At 37.0% G+C, this 17,319-nt stretch overlaps 1 protein-coding gene across 2 annotated transcripts in view; it reads right to left on the bottom strand.

Annotated features, from left to right (window-relative positions):
- Positions 1-9,138: 9,138 nt before the first annotated feature.
- Positions 9,139-17,319, bottom strand: part of eng (endoglin) — a 52,028-nt gene continuing 43,847 nt past the window's right edge. For both annotated transcript variants that reach the window (XM_080872903.1, XM_080872902.1), the window contains exons 12-14: positions 12,547-12,654; positions 12,403-12,450; positions 9,139-12,327 (exon numbers count right to left, since the gene is read on the bottom strand). In XM_080872903.1, the coding sequence (XP_080729029.1) occupies positions 12,206-12,327; positions 12,403-12,450; positions 12,547-12,654 (278 nt within the window). In that variant the 3' untranslated portion in view covers positions 9,139-12,205. The remainder of the gene's footprint in view (positions 12,328-12,402; positions 12,451-12,546; positions 12,655-17,319) is intronic.

The raw sequence follows: 17,319 nt of genomic DNA, 5'->3' as shown, positions 1-17,319 counted from the left end.
GATTAATTCAGTGTTCAAAAACATATGCCCGCTTTGTTTTAAAATTAATACGAAATGCTTCCATTCAGTTGGTTTAAATCTTAGTGGAGCTTCACAGATTTGGAGCTGTGCTGATTATATCTTGTAGTCTTATGCAAAAAAAAAAAAAAAAGAAAAACGTGCTTGACTGAGTTCATTACACAACCATATAGCGGACAGAGAGTGGGATGTAGCATATTCATGCATATGATGGCTTTTAGGTTTGCCCTTGTGCATAAATAATTGTCAGGAGATACAGAGGGATGGTAAAAAAAAAAAAGTATAATACAAAGTATATTATATAAAATATAGACACATTTACTAAGAATTATCACTTGATATCAAGTGACATCAACAGGAGTCAATAGCATACACTGAATGCTGTATTTCTGTATTGCATTCATGGTTACATTACAGCAAAAAAAAAAAACAACATTTGTACCATAACAAGGTCATCCAGTATCTTTCAATTAAAAAACAAAGAAAAGAAAAGAAAAAATGTATCAATGAAATCACTGCAAGATTACTTTCACAGATTTTTATCCTCCTGGCTTTTGTTCATTGCATGGAGCCTTCACTGTGAGAGGTCATTTTCATTTTATAAAGTAATCTCCATAACACTGGCAATACAATTTGTTCCAAGCAACATATGGTGAAGGGCCTCTGCAGGACTTAAATGCTAAATATCAGTCTGTAAAAAGAAGGACGGAAATGCACTCGAGCAGTTACACATAAAACTATGTTCTCTTTCACTTCTGTGTAGCACACACATAAACACACACACTTCATCTCTCCTTGGTGTGCAGATATAATCATAATAATTCGATTTGAAACCACATTAACATGTATGTTGTTCCCCAAAATTCATTACGGCTGTGATTTTGGCTCAGGGCACTGTTAGTCATTGTCCAATTGGTCCGTGCCACCCGCTACTAACTTTATCTCTCAGTCCAGCTTTCCATCCACTGTAGCCAAGTCCTCTCTCCCCCCCACCCACAAAAACTGTCTTTTTTTTCTTTTTTTTTGCACAAGGCCCCCTCATTCATTCTAATTAAGCCAACTGAAACTAAATAGCAGAAGCTTTGTTTACAAGGGGATAGCTGCACTCAGCATTCTGTGCACGGAGGCACTTGTCCTTACAGCCAGCCAGAGGTTTATCTAGAGCTACACTTACTGCTTACACTAATTTACATTTGTGTTTTCCTTTCCACTTATTTCCATATCTGCCACGGTGGGGCTAGGTTGCCTTCACAGAGGAAATTTATCAGTCACATTTAAGCTATAACTAACACAGGCTGCTTCAGCACTACAAAAACATGAGCTTACACTCAGTTTCTTTTAAGAAATTGAATGGTGATGCAATAACATCATCACCATCAAGGAAAACAGCAATGCTGGATGAGGTCAAATAATAATTTTGGTCTTAAAAAAATAAGCAAAACAACATTGTGGGTGAAAGAAAAAGAAAAGCATTTGACAACTTCAAAGAAAACATCCTGAAAATATCCTTGAGGACCTTAAATAGCTGATGAAGGGTAAAATACCCAACACCATGGAAATGCACACCACTTTGATCAAGTAGAAGGATGCTTATGGATTGTGAAAACATAGAATATTTCAGTGTTCAAAATCTTATTTTATCTAATTGTATCTCCGAATTTAATGTGAGAAACCTTAAGAGTTCAATTTTGCCAAAGCTCAATTGCACCTGTCAGTCAAATCTATCTATATACATATATGTCTATCTTTCTATCTATGTATCTATTGATCTATCTATCTTTAGGGCTACATAACCAATTAGGCAAGTGCCTGGTACAGAAACACCAGCATATGAGCTACAAGGATATTAACACACATGCTTTATGATCACAAATTTGCAGACATGTAAGAAACATCAGGGAGCTTCATGTAAGAAGCATGGAAGATGTTTTTCCATACATCCCACTGAACATCTTTAATTAGCATTAATAAGCAACGTTTTGTAAAGCAGAGTCTAACCAATCGTCTCGTTACTGACAGCTACCTATCCAGTTTCACACCTGCATTATAGATCATTTATAATCACCCACTAACTAACATTAATCTCTAACATTGATCTGTTTGGACTGAACATCCAAATTCCACACAGAAAGATCTTTACCACTGCATGCTCGATCAGAACCACTCGTGTCAAGCCATCTGCAAGACTCACTAGACTACACTATGTAATCTGTTCTTGTACCGCTATATATTTAGATGCTTATTTTTTTATATTTTGCCTTTGTGACTTTACCGTTTTATGTGCAAACACTCGTCCATCATTCCCGAGTCAAAACAACTCAGGCGTGTTTGGTTATATCGAGATCCACTAGATATATAAAACAAACCTGTAACTGTGAACTCTGTAACGCTTACCTAGTTCAGCCCATTTGAAAGTGGTAAACAAAATGTTCTGTGATAGACCAGCATTAGCAGAAGCGAGCAACCTGATGAAAATTTTAATCTGTTGTGGCAGTCAGCAGAGAGACAAACTAAAAGAGAAACAAAACCCAATACCTGTAGAGGATTTAGGCAAAACCAATTACACATCAGCTGGATCACCAGGCAAGAGCAGAAAATGTTCAGCACCTAAAATGTTACTGCAAGAGCCTTTTTTGTGAATCATGGAAAACAAAGGTAGAGTCGATAGAAAAGACACCATTCTGTTCTTTATTCCTTTTCAAAGAGCTGTTGCAAAAGGAAAGATTGGTTTCTAGTAAAAGTAACATTACATTAGGCTACAGGTTAACTGTGGCTGAATATACGTAATAATGAAGAAAATACACATATCGTTAGCTTCATAGCATAATTGCCTAAGTCATTTGACTAAGTCAATGACTTAGGCACTTATGCTATGAAGCTAACGATATGTTTCAAGACTCAGTGTTCAATCAATAAGTAAACGCAACAGTCCTGGCTTTGCTCTGTCACATGAGGACGTCTGTCAGAGCTACTTTTGCAGCAGTTTAAAATCCATTGCTCCAGGCATTACTTCTGGGTATGTAATTTCAAGAAGAATTCAGCTGGCGACAACCAGGCAATTTTAGATGAGGAGACCACTAAGGGTTTGTCGGGGTAAAAGTTTTCTCCAGCAGAGGGAACTGTTGTGGACCATCCTGTTAAAACTGTTGAACCTTGATGATCTCCAGGGGCAGCACTTTGCAGCTGTTCTTAGCACATCTGAGGATACAACTGTGGAACTTTGAGGACACACTGGTATGGAGAGGCTGTGGGTTACTTCTCCTAGCAGGTCTGAAAAATAACAAGTTGGATGAATGGCTGGATTGACATGACCTACCATCTGCAGACTAGGTTTCCCTTCACCTATCAGGAAAATACATTCACACACTAGCGGCACCTGGACTGAGATGTGCTGTATGTTAGGAAGTAGAACAGTATGTCTTTTAAAATTTAGAGAAATGTATGCGCTTACAGGGTCTGCATCTATATTGGCTTTTATTTTGCACTATTTCAATCCGAGCACTGTTAGAAGAAAATAATAATGCTCACAACATTCACTTTTCTTATATGTCGACCTGTTTGTGTGTAAATGCAACAAATTACAAATGTATGTTACGCTGCTTATTGTTAGAAGCACCTCACCTGTTAAATACTATGTTTTAAGAGAATGTATGCCTTGAAAAAAATCATTTTCTTTTTAATTACAGGAGTAATATGATACTAGCCGGGATATTTGTATTAAATGTCACATTTCCAATAACTGTTTGCATGTAGGTGAGCAAGATGAGCAAAGACTGAAGGAAGGGAAAGTGTTGCTGTACACCTCTGAGGTGTTTTATCCAAACATCAGCTCAGAGGTGTCTGCATTTTGAAGGAATACAATTTGCTTCTAGCAGACTGTACTGCCTTTAAGTTAGAGGATTACCCCGGACCAGGCAGTAGATACTCAGTGAGGTGTGGGCAAGTACACGGGCGCCTGCGAGAGAGTGATGTGTGGGTGAGAGATGAGGTGAGAGGCTGAGCCTGTACACAGGCTTGAAAAGTGTAAACAACCTTGTGTGCAGCACAGCGCCTCAGGGTGTGAAAGTCTGACGGAGAGCCGCCATACTCTGGGCAGCTCCAGTTGCCTCTGTTTTAGCTTCCTGAATTCAACATGGCTATAAGGCTTCATGTCAGCCTTTTACACTGAATTTCTCTTTTGCTTTGTTATTGATTTCATTTAAGTGTTTCTCTGAAAATTTGTTTGGTACTTTGATTCCAGTGAAGGCTCATTGTCTTCTTCTGTTGACAGGCCATGCAATCTGTGCATTCAGAGAAAAATACAAATTGTTGCACCATCTGGTGGTGGCCAGCAGTAGTCCATTCATCAGGGTAATTAAATGGAATGGTATGTTTCCCCGCAGCCACTCATTATGTGGTGTTAAAGGAATATTTAACAGTATAATGACATCTATACTGGGATAGTTTATCTTTTTAATTTCATCATAGTCGATGGTCACCTCTACACAATTGGGTTTATTGAGTACTAAGGTGGTGCTCGGGGACATACGACTGAACAAGACCACGAAATTAGAGTCACCGGTAAACTCCTACTGCACCAGTTTCTCCCATTCTTACTTACTTTTTTGAGTAGTTTGTGAATGTTACATTTTTCAGCTTATTAAATGCTTTATATATTAATAATGTAAATGTAAATGAAGCCCAAAAACATAATGGAGATCCAAACATACATTTACATTACATTACAATATGGATTATTATTCATAATGCCGTATTATATATATTGCATATTTATTATTAATGTTGTTTCCTTCTTTCTTCTGTGTATGAGGTTGATTTTGTTTTCTAATTTAATGATATCATTCCTTTGCGTCCGTTTTCCTCGCAGCAAATACACACTGGCACAGCTCCCATGATTACCTTTCTATTTCCAGTCTTTTCCTTTCTCTCCCTGTGCTTTTACCATCTATTAAATGCACTCTAAGCAGTTCTTACAAAACAGATGGCAGCGGATCAGAGGTAATGTTTTCTGTTTGTCTACTGCTTAGCACATTTGTGTCATTAATATATTTTACTTTTTCTTTTAAATATAAATGTAAAGGTTCTATTAATATACAGAGAATGTGGTCTAAACACGATATACTACGGTAGTTAATAATCCTAAAAGTAATGTGCTCCCATACTGTGTGCTAATTTTCTATATTTCAGCTTGCACGGTGATCTTAATTAACTTTTATTTAACAATAGGAAAGGCTAAAAGTTAAGGCTAAAACCAATATATTTAACAACTCCTGTCTGCAGTACATTACTTATTATACTCATCTGAGCTGACTGAACAAGAAATTGTTTTTCTAATGGTCTATTGCTGAACACTAATGTGTTACCGACTCTGCTGCCCTTGAGAGCCTAGCAACACGCTATGATGTATATCGTTGGGAAGCAACTCCTTGGCAACAATGGCTTTTCTTTCCTTCTACTTCTTGAAATATATCCTCAGAGCCTACAGCTCCATACAAGACTGACATCTGTCTCTTTATTTACATATAAACACACGGAGTGCATGATGTTGTCAAGAGAAAAGAAAAATCTTTCTCTCTTACACATTCACACCTTAATTCTATAGAAAAGAGCTGACAACTGTTTTTACCCCGAGGCTATTGTTGCGAGCTTTATGCATGGATAACACATTTCACCAGGCACCATTTTGCAGAAAGAACAGGCACGCACACAGACGGATACATCACGAAATGTATCCTGTGCAAGGCCAAATGGTTTCATGGTCACATTTGGAGATGAATGCTGTCCATAAACATGGATTGTGTGCCTTGGCTGCAGTCCTGAAAATACTGATTGAACTTGTGTATTAAAAGGAAGAGTTGGAGCCTAAAGAATGACTACAGCAGAAAAACATTTTTTTCATTTATATTCCCCAACAAAAAGGGTTATATATGACTCACAAGGTCATTAGAGTGTGTTTTGAATTCAGTCATTCATGAGTCAAACTTTTTTCTGAGACAGAATAATAAAATCTGTAAAACTGACTACTCGATACTGGTGGTGAAAATGCATTAACCCAGGCATGTCTTACACAACTTTATGAATGTATCTCATTGCACTTTAGAGCTAAACATTGAACTTTTATTTACAGTATGTTACAGCTGCAAATACTTTGTAAGTGACAAACTTAGCTGTACTACTACACTTTTTTTGTTTAGCCATAAAGCTAAATTCTAACAGGGATACTGTTGAACACATACGAAACAAGAAGAGAGTGCAAACCTTAATCTCTGGCCAGTATCTACTTTTAATGGAATACTATTGTATTTTGCATAAATTCATTTTATTTTCTTTGTTTTTAAACGTACTTTATGAAGTTTGGAGTGCAGTAAAAACAAGTGCAAAGTCCAGGTTTTTAATATTTGCCCAGTTGAAATTTTGATATACTTGACAAACTTTTGACTACAATTTTGTTTTTAAATATGGATTCATTTGCTGTCCCTTGACAGTACAGGTGAATAAATTTGGCAATACACATTTTGGGGTCAGCTTACAAGAAATGCAGATGTAAAATGTAAAAGTGAGATCAGAGGTCAAATATGACATGACATTTGGGTGCAAATTACAATGTAATATTTAATATTCCCATGTACCAGTATCATTTCCTACGTGTTGCCAGTACAAACAGAGGCAGTAGAATTTCAATCATAGTTTTAAAGATAAAACACATGAAAGTTTGACCTTATTTGACCTTGAACAGCTGACATGTTGAAGAAGATGTCAGCGGTTTAAAGTGGCGTGATATTTAGAATCCCTATATAGCTTTCCCTATATGGCCTAAATATCTTTCATGTCAATACATGCAATGGCAGTAAACATAGTTTTAATAAATAGCTTCATTATTATCACTTCAGATCAATCTATTGACCTTGAACGAAAGATTACATTTCAAATGTACGATGATATCTTACACAGTACTTTCTATATGTTGACAATACACACTAAACTTGTAGCAATCACAGTTATATGGCTTTTTTTTTTATTTCAACCAATAAATCATTAAGTTCACCTTTAAGGCCTTGGTGGATGCATCGTGTTTACAGACACTCACACAAACGCTACCAAAAAGACAACCTCCTTGGTGGATGTATTCATTTCAAGTAATGGAGACGTTTGTAAGTTAAGTGAAAAACTAATATCATACAAGGTTTAACGTTTCTGTAATATGCCAAAACCAAATAGAGTATGTCCATATGGGTTGATAAGTAACCGCAAGTGTGTATCTAATGTATCTATTAGTATAAACTCTCTGCACCATACTCATATGGATTTGCTGTCTAATCAAAAACACAGCAGTCAAGAGAAGCTCTCACTTGACCGCAAGCAAGAGAATACCAAAGTAGTTGTCACAGAAAAAAAAATCAGTCAAATAAATCTTCATTTTTATGGTGGGCAAATATGGCTAAAAAACACTGTACTCTTTGTTGTTCCTTTGCATTTTTCATTTGTGCTATGAATACATTTGAGACGGTGCGGTAAATCTGGTTCTTTATTCCACATCAACGCTCTACAAAGTGTGCTATATTACTGCTCTCTGATATTGCTTATCCTGGGAGATCTGTCGTGTCCTGGGAGTTTGCTGTTTCCAAGGTCTACCAGCTAGCGTAACATAAAGGCCTAAGAAACACAGCAGAAAACACAGGGAAATTTTTTCAAATGGAGTTTATTAAGATAATTTTGACAAAACATATTTCTCTGAGACAACACAGAAGTACACGGCATCAGTTGAATACTGTCTCAACAAATGGACTCATTTTAAACAGTAAAAGGCTGCCAACTCCAGAACAAAAATAACACTGCATCTTATACTTGATAAAATAAAAGCAGACGTTTTGACACATTGTTACAATTTCCGACTGTTTGGTAGGAATACAGGTAAGAATCCAATCGCATAAATGTAGCTGTAGTTCCTATTGTAACGACACACCCGCGCACACACACAGAGCACGCATACTGTGTATATGCGCACATATTTCATTAACTGTGTAGAGCATCTGTGGAAGTGAGAGCTTTTGTGAGAGGTAACGAAGGGATCTGCAGGGTTAACACTGAATTAACTGACAACCTGTCTGATTCTACTGTCAGTGCTTAGACAGTTACTGGGGCTGGTTTAACGCAGGTGCAGGATAGTTATTATAGAAAAAAAGTCTCATGCTGCAAACGCTTCCACAAATCTAATGAAAAAAAGTTTGTAATAATAGCTGCGTTTTGACTATTTTTGGTGCGAATGTATCCTGGTAACTGTCAGTGCTGAATATTTAACTGTGATGCTACTGTTTAGTGAGACATCCTGTCTTCAGAATCCAGAATGCACTTCCCCCTCACACCCAGTGAAGATAGTACAATGAATACAACACAATGTCAGGATGTCAAGTTTGCAGAGATATCTTGTGGTTTTGGACAGCACGGGACCCTTAGGGTGAGGGCAAAAGTGTAACAGGGCTAAAACCAATAAACCATATGTACTGTGACGTGATGTGACACGCACTGTCTGTGATTACAGAATAAAAACCTATATGAGATTCAAAAACAATTGCTATACAGAATCAATGTGCATTTTATACGTGCCATGATTATGAATTGTCCCAGTAAATTAAATACATAAAAGAACAAGTCAGGTTAAAAAATCATTCAATGTAAGATTATCATACAAAACTTACAAAAAAAGGATAAAAATGACATATAGACATTACATACAGGTTTACCTCATTATATTGCACAAATACTCAAGTGACAGCTTGTACTGGCCCTCTTTGTCTACAAAAAATATACAAAGAAAATCAGGCATGCACTGGAAAATGTACATGCAGACACACTGAGTAAGAGAGAAAATGTGGTTCTGCTACATTGCTCACATACAAAGAAAAGACATTTTACAATGTTGGTGGTTTGGAACATTTTTAAGATCATAATTAAAGGTGAACAAATTCTCATAGCAAACCAGAAGGAGAAGGAGGATAAGCATTTCTCATTTGAATTTAAATAATTCCTAGGTCTACACACACACACACACAGATATATATATATATATATATATATATATATATATATATATATATATATATATATATATATATATATATATATATATATATGTATATATATATATATATATATATATATACTGTGTATCCTCTGAAAAACTAGGCACACTTCATGTTTCAAAGCTTGAAGAACAACCCTTAGCACTATAACATGTAGTAATCTTCTCTTTTCAGCTGCACTGCTGTAGATTTGCTAATGAGCTTGTACTGCTGCATAACATAACCCAACTTCTAAACTAAATAAAATGCTTTGGTAAAAAGAGGAGATCATGCTTGATCTAATGACTGCAAGGTGCACAGGTCCTGTGATTAAAAAACAAGCCCAAATCATAACCCCTCCACCACCATGCTTGACAGTTGTTAGGAGGTATTTCTGCTGATATAATCAGTTTAGTTTTTCCAAAGTCTTGTGGTTTGCTCAGATGTAAGAAAAGCAAACGTTATACCTCCCGCCCAGTTCTTTTTAGTAAAGAGGCTTTCTCGTGACATGCTATTTTAGTTCAGTCTTTTTCTAGTTGTATCTTCATGAATTGTAACATGCTAAGTGAGGCCTGAAGAGTTACAGATGTTTAGTTTTTGTGCGATCTCTCACTTTGCTGTGAATTTACTGGAAAACAGTGGCATTTTAAAACAAAGCTGATTGCTGACCAAATCGCCAGAACTACTGCTTTTACAGAGGTGGTCACACTTACTGATGGTCAGTTAATCAAGTGCATTTGACTAGCGGCAATCTGGCTGCTACTTCCGCTCTTAATTCCTGAGTAAACAGTAAGGGTGTACTTTTTATATATACATCATATATATGTGTGTGTGAGAGAGTGTTTGTCATCATAAAGTTTGACATATCACAGTTTTACTACTTGTGTTGATGCAATGTACTGTAAATGCTAAATTACCGGTATTTATTTGCTTACCTACCCCAGAGTTGATGTGCGATGGCAATATTTTAGAGGTAAAAGAGTGGCAATAAAATACTAAACTCATTTACATTTGTACATTAAAATAAAAAAGTGGGTTCACGGATCAACCGTCACTTTACAGTTGTAGACACCCCCCCCCCCTTAACATCCTCATCATGCAAATATGCAGCATAAGTCTAACATTAGCCAGGCAGTGGCTGATGCAGCCTATTAAATGTGGAAAGCAGAAGTTAATATTGATAACCACAAACTAATTTCTTGCAAATGACAGCTTCCATATCTTCACACAGGTCATGTGACAAATGAAAAAAAAAATAAAGATTTGAATTTTTATAATAGTATGCATGGAGCTGAATTCAAATTTTGATACATAAACATACATTCAGAATATGGTCGTACAGTACAGTTGCAATTGCAACTGCAGAGTCACAATGGGCTGTGTTCAGAGCTGATTTAAGTAGGCCGTTAAAGTTAAAAAGTTAAAGGTCAAAGGATAAGTGGGGGGAGCTGTTTTCAGGGGCAAATTTACATACACGTAGGCACATTCGAGCACAGCCATCTCATTTAAAGCAAACATTTGCCTTAGACTGGATTCTTTTTTTTTTCACATTAAAAAAACAAAACATTTAATGTATTACATTAGCACTTATATTTATTATTTTAAAAAATGATCACCTTTTCATTGAGCCTGTACTTCCCACCTAAAGCAAGGTCATGGCATGGGTAACAATAGCTGTTTTTTTTCTTTAATGCAAAATCTCTGATGCATTCGTGATCCACAGCATCAGTTTAATGACAAAAGCCCTTTCACACCCTGTGCACTCATCTCCAATCAAAAAATAGTGCAGAAAATTACTGCCTACATTTTGAATCAAATGACACTGAATATAAGAAGGTCAGCTGGTCTTCATGTCAAGTATTCAAATGTAAGTACAATATACTGTTAACACTATAAACAGTGCGCTTAATTCTACTGGGTGATGATTACACCACCCTGAAAACACCAAAATGTAATTTAAAAATGTTGTTGTGAAAAAAGTACAGCAAATTGTCAGGCCGTGGTGATAGACGTGGTGATTGATGACTCTCATTAGAACGGATATTGTAGTGTTTTAGAACTAACGCCTAATTACAGCCATACTATTCAGTTCTGAATACAGCCATACGTCTCTACATGTGACACTTTGGACAACTAAAGGTACTGACGTCTTAATGATTCAGTATTAATTGCAACCTGTGAGCCATAAATGATAACTTTGATTGTACTTCTTGAGCAATTAGTAAATATATCTTCCAAAACACATTAGTACAGCAGCTTTGATTCATCTATTAATAGCAGGAAAATGGCACCATAACTTTGTTTCATAGGCTACATATGACCGAAACAGTCATTTTAAGATTCACCTAAAGTGACACAGAATTTATAAAAAAAAGAAAGAAAGAAAGAAAATGAAATTCACTACAGATATCTAAGTTTAAACTTAGGTCTAGACTAAATAATAAGAGGTAGCTGTTAATCATTAACCTTAAACTTTATTTAAGAAAAATAGCCACTGAAATAAGCATTTTGTTGACTTGTCTGAGATCCAAACACGTTGATCTTTTCAGTCCGCAAAATGCTGCTGACTAGACTGACCTAGCAAACAGCCCCTCATATTTTTGTAGCTTGATGTGAGCGCACAACAGCTTTTCATCTGTTTAAAGTATGTCTTTTGACTGGTTTTGTCTCCTGTCTGACTATTATTGTGCTGCCATCACACAAGCACATATTCATTGGAAGGAATGCAGTGAATTTCCTGTTAGCTCTTGTGGGGATATGGTTTGTTTTTCCTGTTGCTGCAAGCCAATTTATTTTTTTTCTTTTGCCCTCTTTAACTTCCTGTCTTAGAGCTTGACTTTACAGAGAAGTAGCAGAGGTGAACGTCAGAAGCCATTGATTAAACTTTGGTTACCATCGCTTAGCCCTCCCCACCGCCAATTACAAGCTCCCAGATCACATCCGTTTCAGAGGTGTTATGCCAAAGATATGTGTTGTGCTTTTTAAAGGAGAATCTAAAGAAGTAGGAATGTAACAAATGCTTTTGAGGCACCGATTTAAAAAAAGAAGAAGAAGAAGAAGAAGCACAAAACCCGTATAGGTAAATTTGAAGGAGGATGGTGGCCCTGCTGGGTGAAAATACCACATTCTCAAGCCATGCTGCTGGTAGGTGTGCTCTGGGTGCTTCCAATGCTAGCATTGGCACTGCTGTTCTCAGAGGGGGATGGGTTGGTAGAAACAGGTTGTCGCTTTGCTCCTGAGCAAGGACATCCTGTGGAAAGGAAAAACAAGCCAATAAGAACCTGCTAAAAATAAAAAAGAATTATTAAAAAATAAGAGTCCTTACCAGGAATATTGACTACAGTTGAATTCATCTCCAGTCCAGTTGGGTACCCTGAATTAAGGAGAATTGGACAATTTCAAATTCAGACATACGTCAATTCAGATCTATTCTGGAGTCCAAACATTCTGTCCTCACTCATCAATTTACCTGTTTTGATTTTGATAAACCACAGCGCTCCAACAAGTAATACCCCAATCAGGAACCCTCCAAAGGCAATACCCAGAACTCCAGACAGGCCGTTAATGCATGGTCGGGCTGAAAAGCAGACATGCAAAAACAATGTATGCAAGCTTAAATTTAAAAAAAAAAAAGAAAGAAAAAGATTTACTACAACTGCTACAACTACAATTACGTTCAATCGAACACGATTTAAAAAAATTTTGGAAACCCAAAATCCTCCTTTTATATTGTAATGCAGCTTGAATATAATATATAATATAATAATAAAATATAATAATTTCTCCAAAGAACCACTGAAAAGTCCTATTTGTTGTGCTCCAGCAGGATTACACTGGACAATCAATCAAAAGCATGTGATATACAACAATTTATATGGTGGCATAAAATACATGTTCTTCTTACAAGCTATGGTGTGTCCTTTTAATAACATTGCATCTTCACATTGTAAAGGTTTGGTAGTACACAGACAGAATTGTTTCCTCTATACCAAATAAAATCAGTCATGCAATAGGTTCATTATATAATGCACACAAGTAGAATATGTAGATTAGATTATCTCTATTACAACACAAACACAGATTCTATCTATTCACTCTAACCAAAACCAAAATCACATAGCCACATAGCAAGTGTTTTCTTTTCAGGAAGACCAATGTACTTGGTATTTTTTATGTAACTGAACTTAACTCTGCACACAGAGATTTTTTGACCACTTTAACTGATTTTCCATCTGAAAATATGTTCTTAATTTGGGTTTGTCCTAAATCTGCACTGTGAATCACGATGACTACAATGTAATCTTCTTAGTTCAATAAAGAATTCACCCCAACTAACCCATGTGTGTCCTTAGAGAGCATCTCTATTATATGTTCTAGTGAGCTGCTGTTCGTACATTTATGTGTGATGCTTAAAAGTTACTATTCCATATCCTCTGTAATAGAAAAAAACTAGTTAAAGTTTATGAACTCCCTGAAATGAGAGGCTAGTTCTGTAAAGTACACAGTTATAATTTACATCTCTATGAAACCATCAAATTTCAAACCCATAATCTGACAGACATTCAATACACTGGACATTTTTCCATGACTTGCCAATAGTTCATGCCTCAACATAAAGTACTATATTAACAATAATAATCGTGCCATCTATATCCAAAACAGCCTCTGTGTTTCAAAATTAAGTGCTACTTAACCTTAATGCACGCCAGAGTCGCTCCACATTGGACTTAATGATAATTGCCATAATTCTTTCCATCCACTCCTGAAGCTGGCAGACTATCTATGCATCTACTAAAACACCTTCTGGAAATCAATAGAGCTTACATACAGTGCTGTTTATCACCTCCCAAAACTACAGCCAATGTTTTGGGTGAGTCAGAATTTTTTTTAAAGAAAATTGAATTTGTCCTGTTCCAATGTAGCCATACGAACTTTGATTAATAACCAACTTTGCAATTTCTAAAGTTTTCTGAGCATGCCATGAGCTGGCTTCCACTGCACAAGAGACTTTTTGGCTAACAAAATATATTAAATAACCTATAACCTTGAACCAGTAGTTATAAAAATAAAATACTTTCCCTCAAAGCAGCTCTGAATGAATATGTACCGGGGCACATCAGACGTCCAGCATACTTGGAAAATGAAAATCTTTCTGTACACTACCACAATGGATTTTTAAACTTAAAAAAAAATCAATTAAATTTAAATGTGATTGAAGAGAAGATTTTCTGCTTTAATTCAAAGGGGTTTAACAAAAGTATTGCATTGACTGTGTGAATCCATCCATTCTCTTATGCTTATCAGGGTTGCACAAGCCTATCCCTGCAACCAGAAGGCGAAAGGCACACAGAAAGACCCCAGCCAGATGGTGAAGTCCAGCTCGGGACATTCTTGTGGTGAGGCAAAAAGTGCTAACCTCGTATTAAAGCCATTCTGTACATTTTTGCTCACTCTCTGGTCTCACCTGGCCTGCTTGTCAGTTAATTGTCCAATGAATTAAAAATGAATGAATTACAATACAGACGGTTTACAATAAGGTGCAAAGTACTGGTTGCACTCAAGGTTAGACTTTGCCAGAAAACATCAAAAAGACCCTGCAGAGTTCTGGGGGGGGGGGGGGGATTCGTTGGACAGATGAAGCTAAGATTAACTTGTACAAAACTGATGGGAAGAGAAATTTATGGAGAAGGCGAGAGAGAGAGCTCACGATCTGAACCGCATCTTCTGTCAAAAACTGTGGAGGCCGTGCTATTGCATCTACAGCCGTCAGTGAAACTGGGTCTGCTGATAGCAGTTCTAAATTCTGAATTGTGTCGTGCTGTACTCAGATTCACTCAAGCCCCGCAAAACTGATCAGATGGCACTTCACAGTGCAAATGGATGATGACCTAAAACACAAAGTGAAAGCAAGAGTTTCTCCGAGCAAAGAAACGGAATATTCTTCAACCCAGCAGAGCGTGGTCTTTAGTTATTAACCTTCCTGCCTTCTTGGGACCTTTTTGTGCCACTGCTATGTGTTAAATGGCTGCCATTTCCACTGTGTTCAGTGGAATATAACCAAACTTGCCACAGGATAGTTTTTACCTGTCAATGTTAATATTCCAGTGTGAATTCCTTAAATCAGCCTAAAATGGCTGAGCAGCAGAAATCCCCACACCCATCACCCTGGGGACCATTTTCTGCCCATTGACTTCCATTATAAACGCTATTTTTCAACCCCAAATTATCATCATATGATTTTATTTTTTCTTCTTTTCTTGGATGTCAATGAAGACTCAAGGCCTTGAAGTTTTAATTTTTAAATTGCAAAAAAAATGCAAAAAAAATAATGGCAGGTCAAAATGTATGTTGGTGCCAATCTTTGGTCCATCTAAAGGCCTACTTATAATGACAATCACATATTACTTCAACTGGTTTTTTGTGGAAATATTTAGTTTCGTTTTTTGGTTTTTGGGGCTTATAACACAGGGCGCTCATGTAATAACACTGGGATTTGAAGGGTTAAAACAACGAAAATATAATTAAAACTTTACATGAATATTTCAGGGAGAAGTAGTTTTACAAGGTTGGCTAATTTAAAGTGGAATAAAATATGGATATATGGTCTTTTTATGGCGTGGCTGAGAATGGTCCCTAGGGTGATGGGTGTGAGTTTTTTAAAGGATGGCAGGAGGGTTAAATACCAAACTGAAGGCAGACCGACAAACACGGAGCAACTGAAGGTGGCTGCAGTAAAGCCTAATGGATCATCTCAAGGGTGGAAATATCTTGAGTGTTTGATTTAAAATCCACTGTGGTAGTTTATAGAGGCAAAATGACAAAAAATATCATTACCCACAAATCAACCAGACTGTACATATTGTAACAGCCTAGCAATTTTTTTCTCTAGTTTTAGTGGGCTGGCAAAGCTAGAAATTAACAGCCTTGAGAAAGACATCTTTTCAAAAAGGCTGCACAGCAGATCACTGACAGTTCTTCCCTTCTCTCAAACATCACAGTAAACTCTAACTCTCATTTGAAGATGGGAAAATAAACAGATGTTCTTAAATGTATTAAAATTTCCAATGACAAACAATGTTAAAAACTTATTGCTTAGATCTAAACTTTGATTTGTTCAGTATCCATCTGACTGGCCTGAATTAACTGTCAAATTGTTTACAGAATTTGCACCAAAATCAATATCTGGGAATGTAGTGAAGCTTTTCAAGGCTGCAAATAAACAACCTTGTCCCAAACCATGTGAGCTGTTAGAAGTCCCCACAAGAGCAGAGGCAGTATGTTATGTGTTATCTATCAAGAAAACCACTGCGTAAATACCGGCTTTCCCTCCTTCCCCTCTACTGCTGCCTGTAGAGATTTTCCCACAAGTATCCAGAGCAGTAGGAGGAAACTAATCATCACCTTTCCATGAGTTTCTCACCTGCCTTCTGCTGCCTTCTGCCTCTGGGTTGAACATGCTAAGCACTAATGCACAAAACATAAAACCTCATCAGAACATAACCAGAAAGCAGGAGCTTGCTTTGCAAAAACGTAATCCTACTTAACACAGTATGGTCATTTGACTAATATCTGTGTGAAGCTGAATCGTGTCTGCATAAAGTCGTCATAAGGCCAAGACACATTTAACTCTAAATTAATGCAGAAATTCTCAGTGGGTGTGTGTGTGTTTATGTGTGTCATTTCACATATAATGTGAACCAGAGCACTGACACAGTGACATCTTGTGGGCATTTGGGCTGACTGCATTCCAGGCAGTCAACCCAGTTTGTTGATTTCACAGCGAAGGACATTCCTAAATGAGTGAAAAACATCACAGCAACCTAAGTAGGTTTTCCCTGGAGACGTTTTTTTCTATTATCAATTGGTGTGCTAGTTTGTATAAGTGAGACTTTGACAGCAAAGCTGAATAAACAAGAGGAGGAAGCAGAAGCTTCAGCGCAGGTGGAGAGGAGGAGAGAGACAGCATGCCTGCGCTCAGACTCCCTGTAGCCCTCTGTATGAAAACTACCAAACAGGAAAGATTGCTGAATGGAGTTCATAGTCCTGCCCAGTGAAGGCTTGCAGCAGACTGCAGTCTGCTAGTGCAGCTAGTATACAATAACCCTTGTATGTCTGACACTGGCTAATGAAGTGAACAGACGTACCAAACAAGTGTGTTACTTTCAAGTTAAATCTCTCAATTTACCCTGGTCTCCAAAAAAAATAGACATTTCTTTAAACCATATAAGTCAAAGAAATGCAG

The sequence above is a fragment of the Rhamphochromis sp. 'chilingali' genome (genome assembly GCF_963969265.1).
Source record: "Rhamphochromis sp. 'chilingali' genome assembly, chromosome: 2".
Classification (NCBI taxonomy): Eukaryota; Metazoa; Chordata; class Actinopteri; order Cichliformes; family Cichlidae; genus Rhamphochromis; species Rhamphochromis sp. 'chilingali'.
This window is presented reverse-complemented; position numbering and strand designations above follow the sequence as displayed.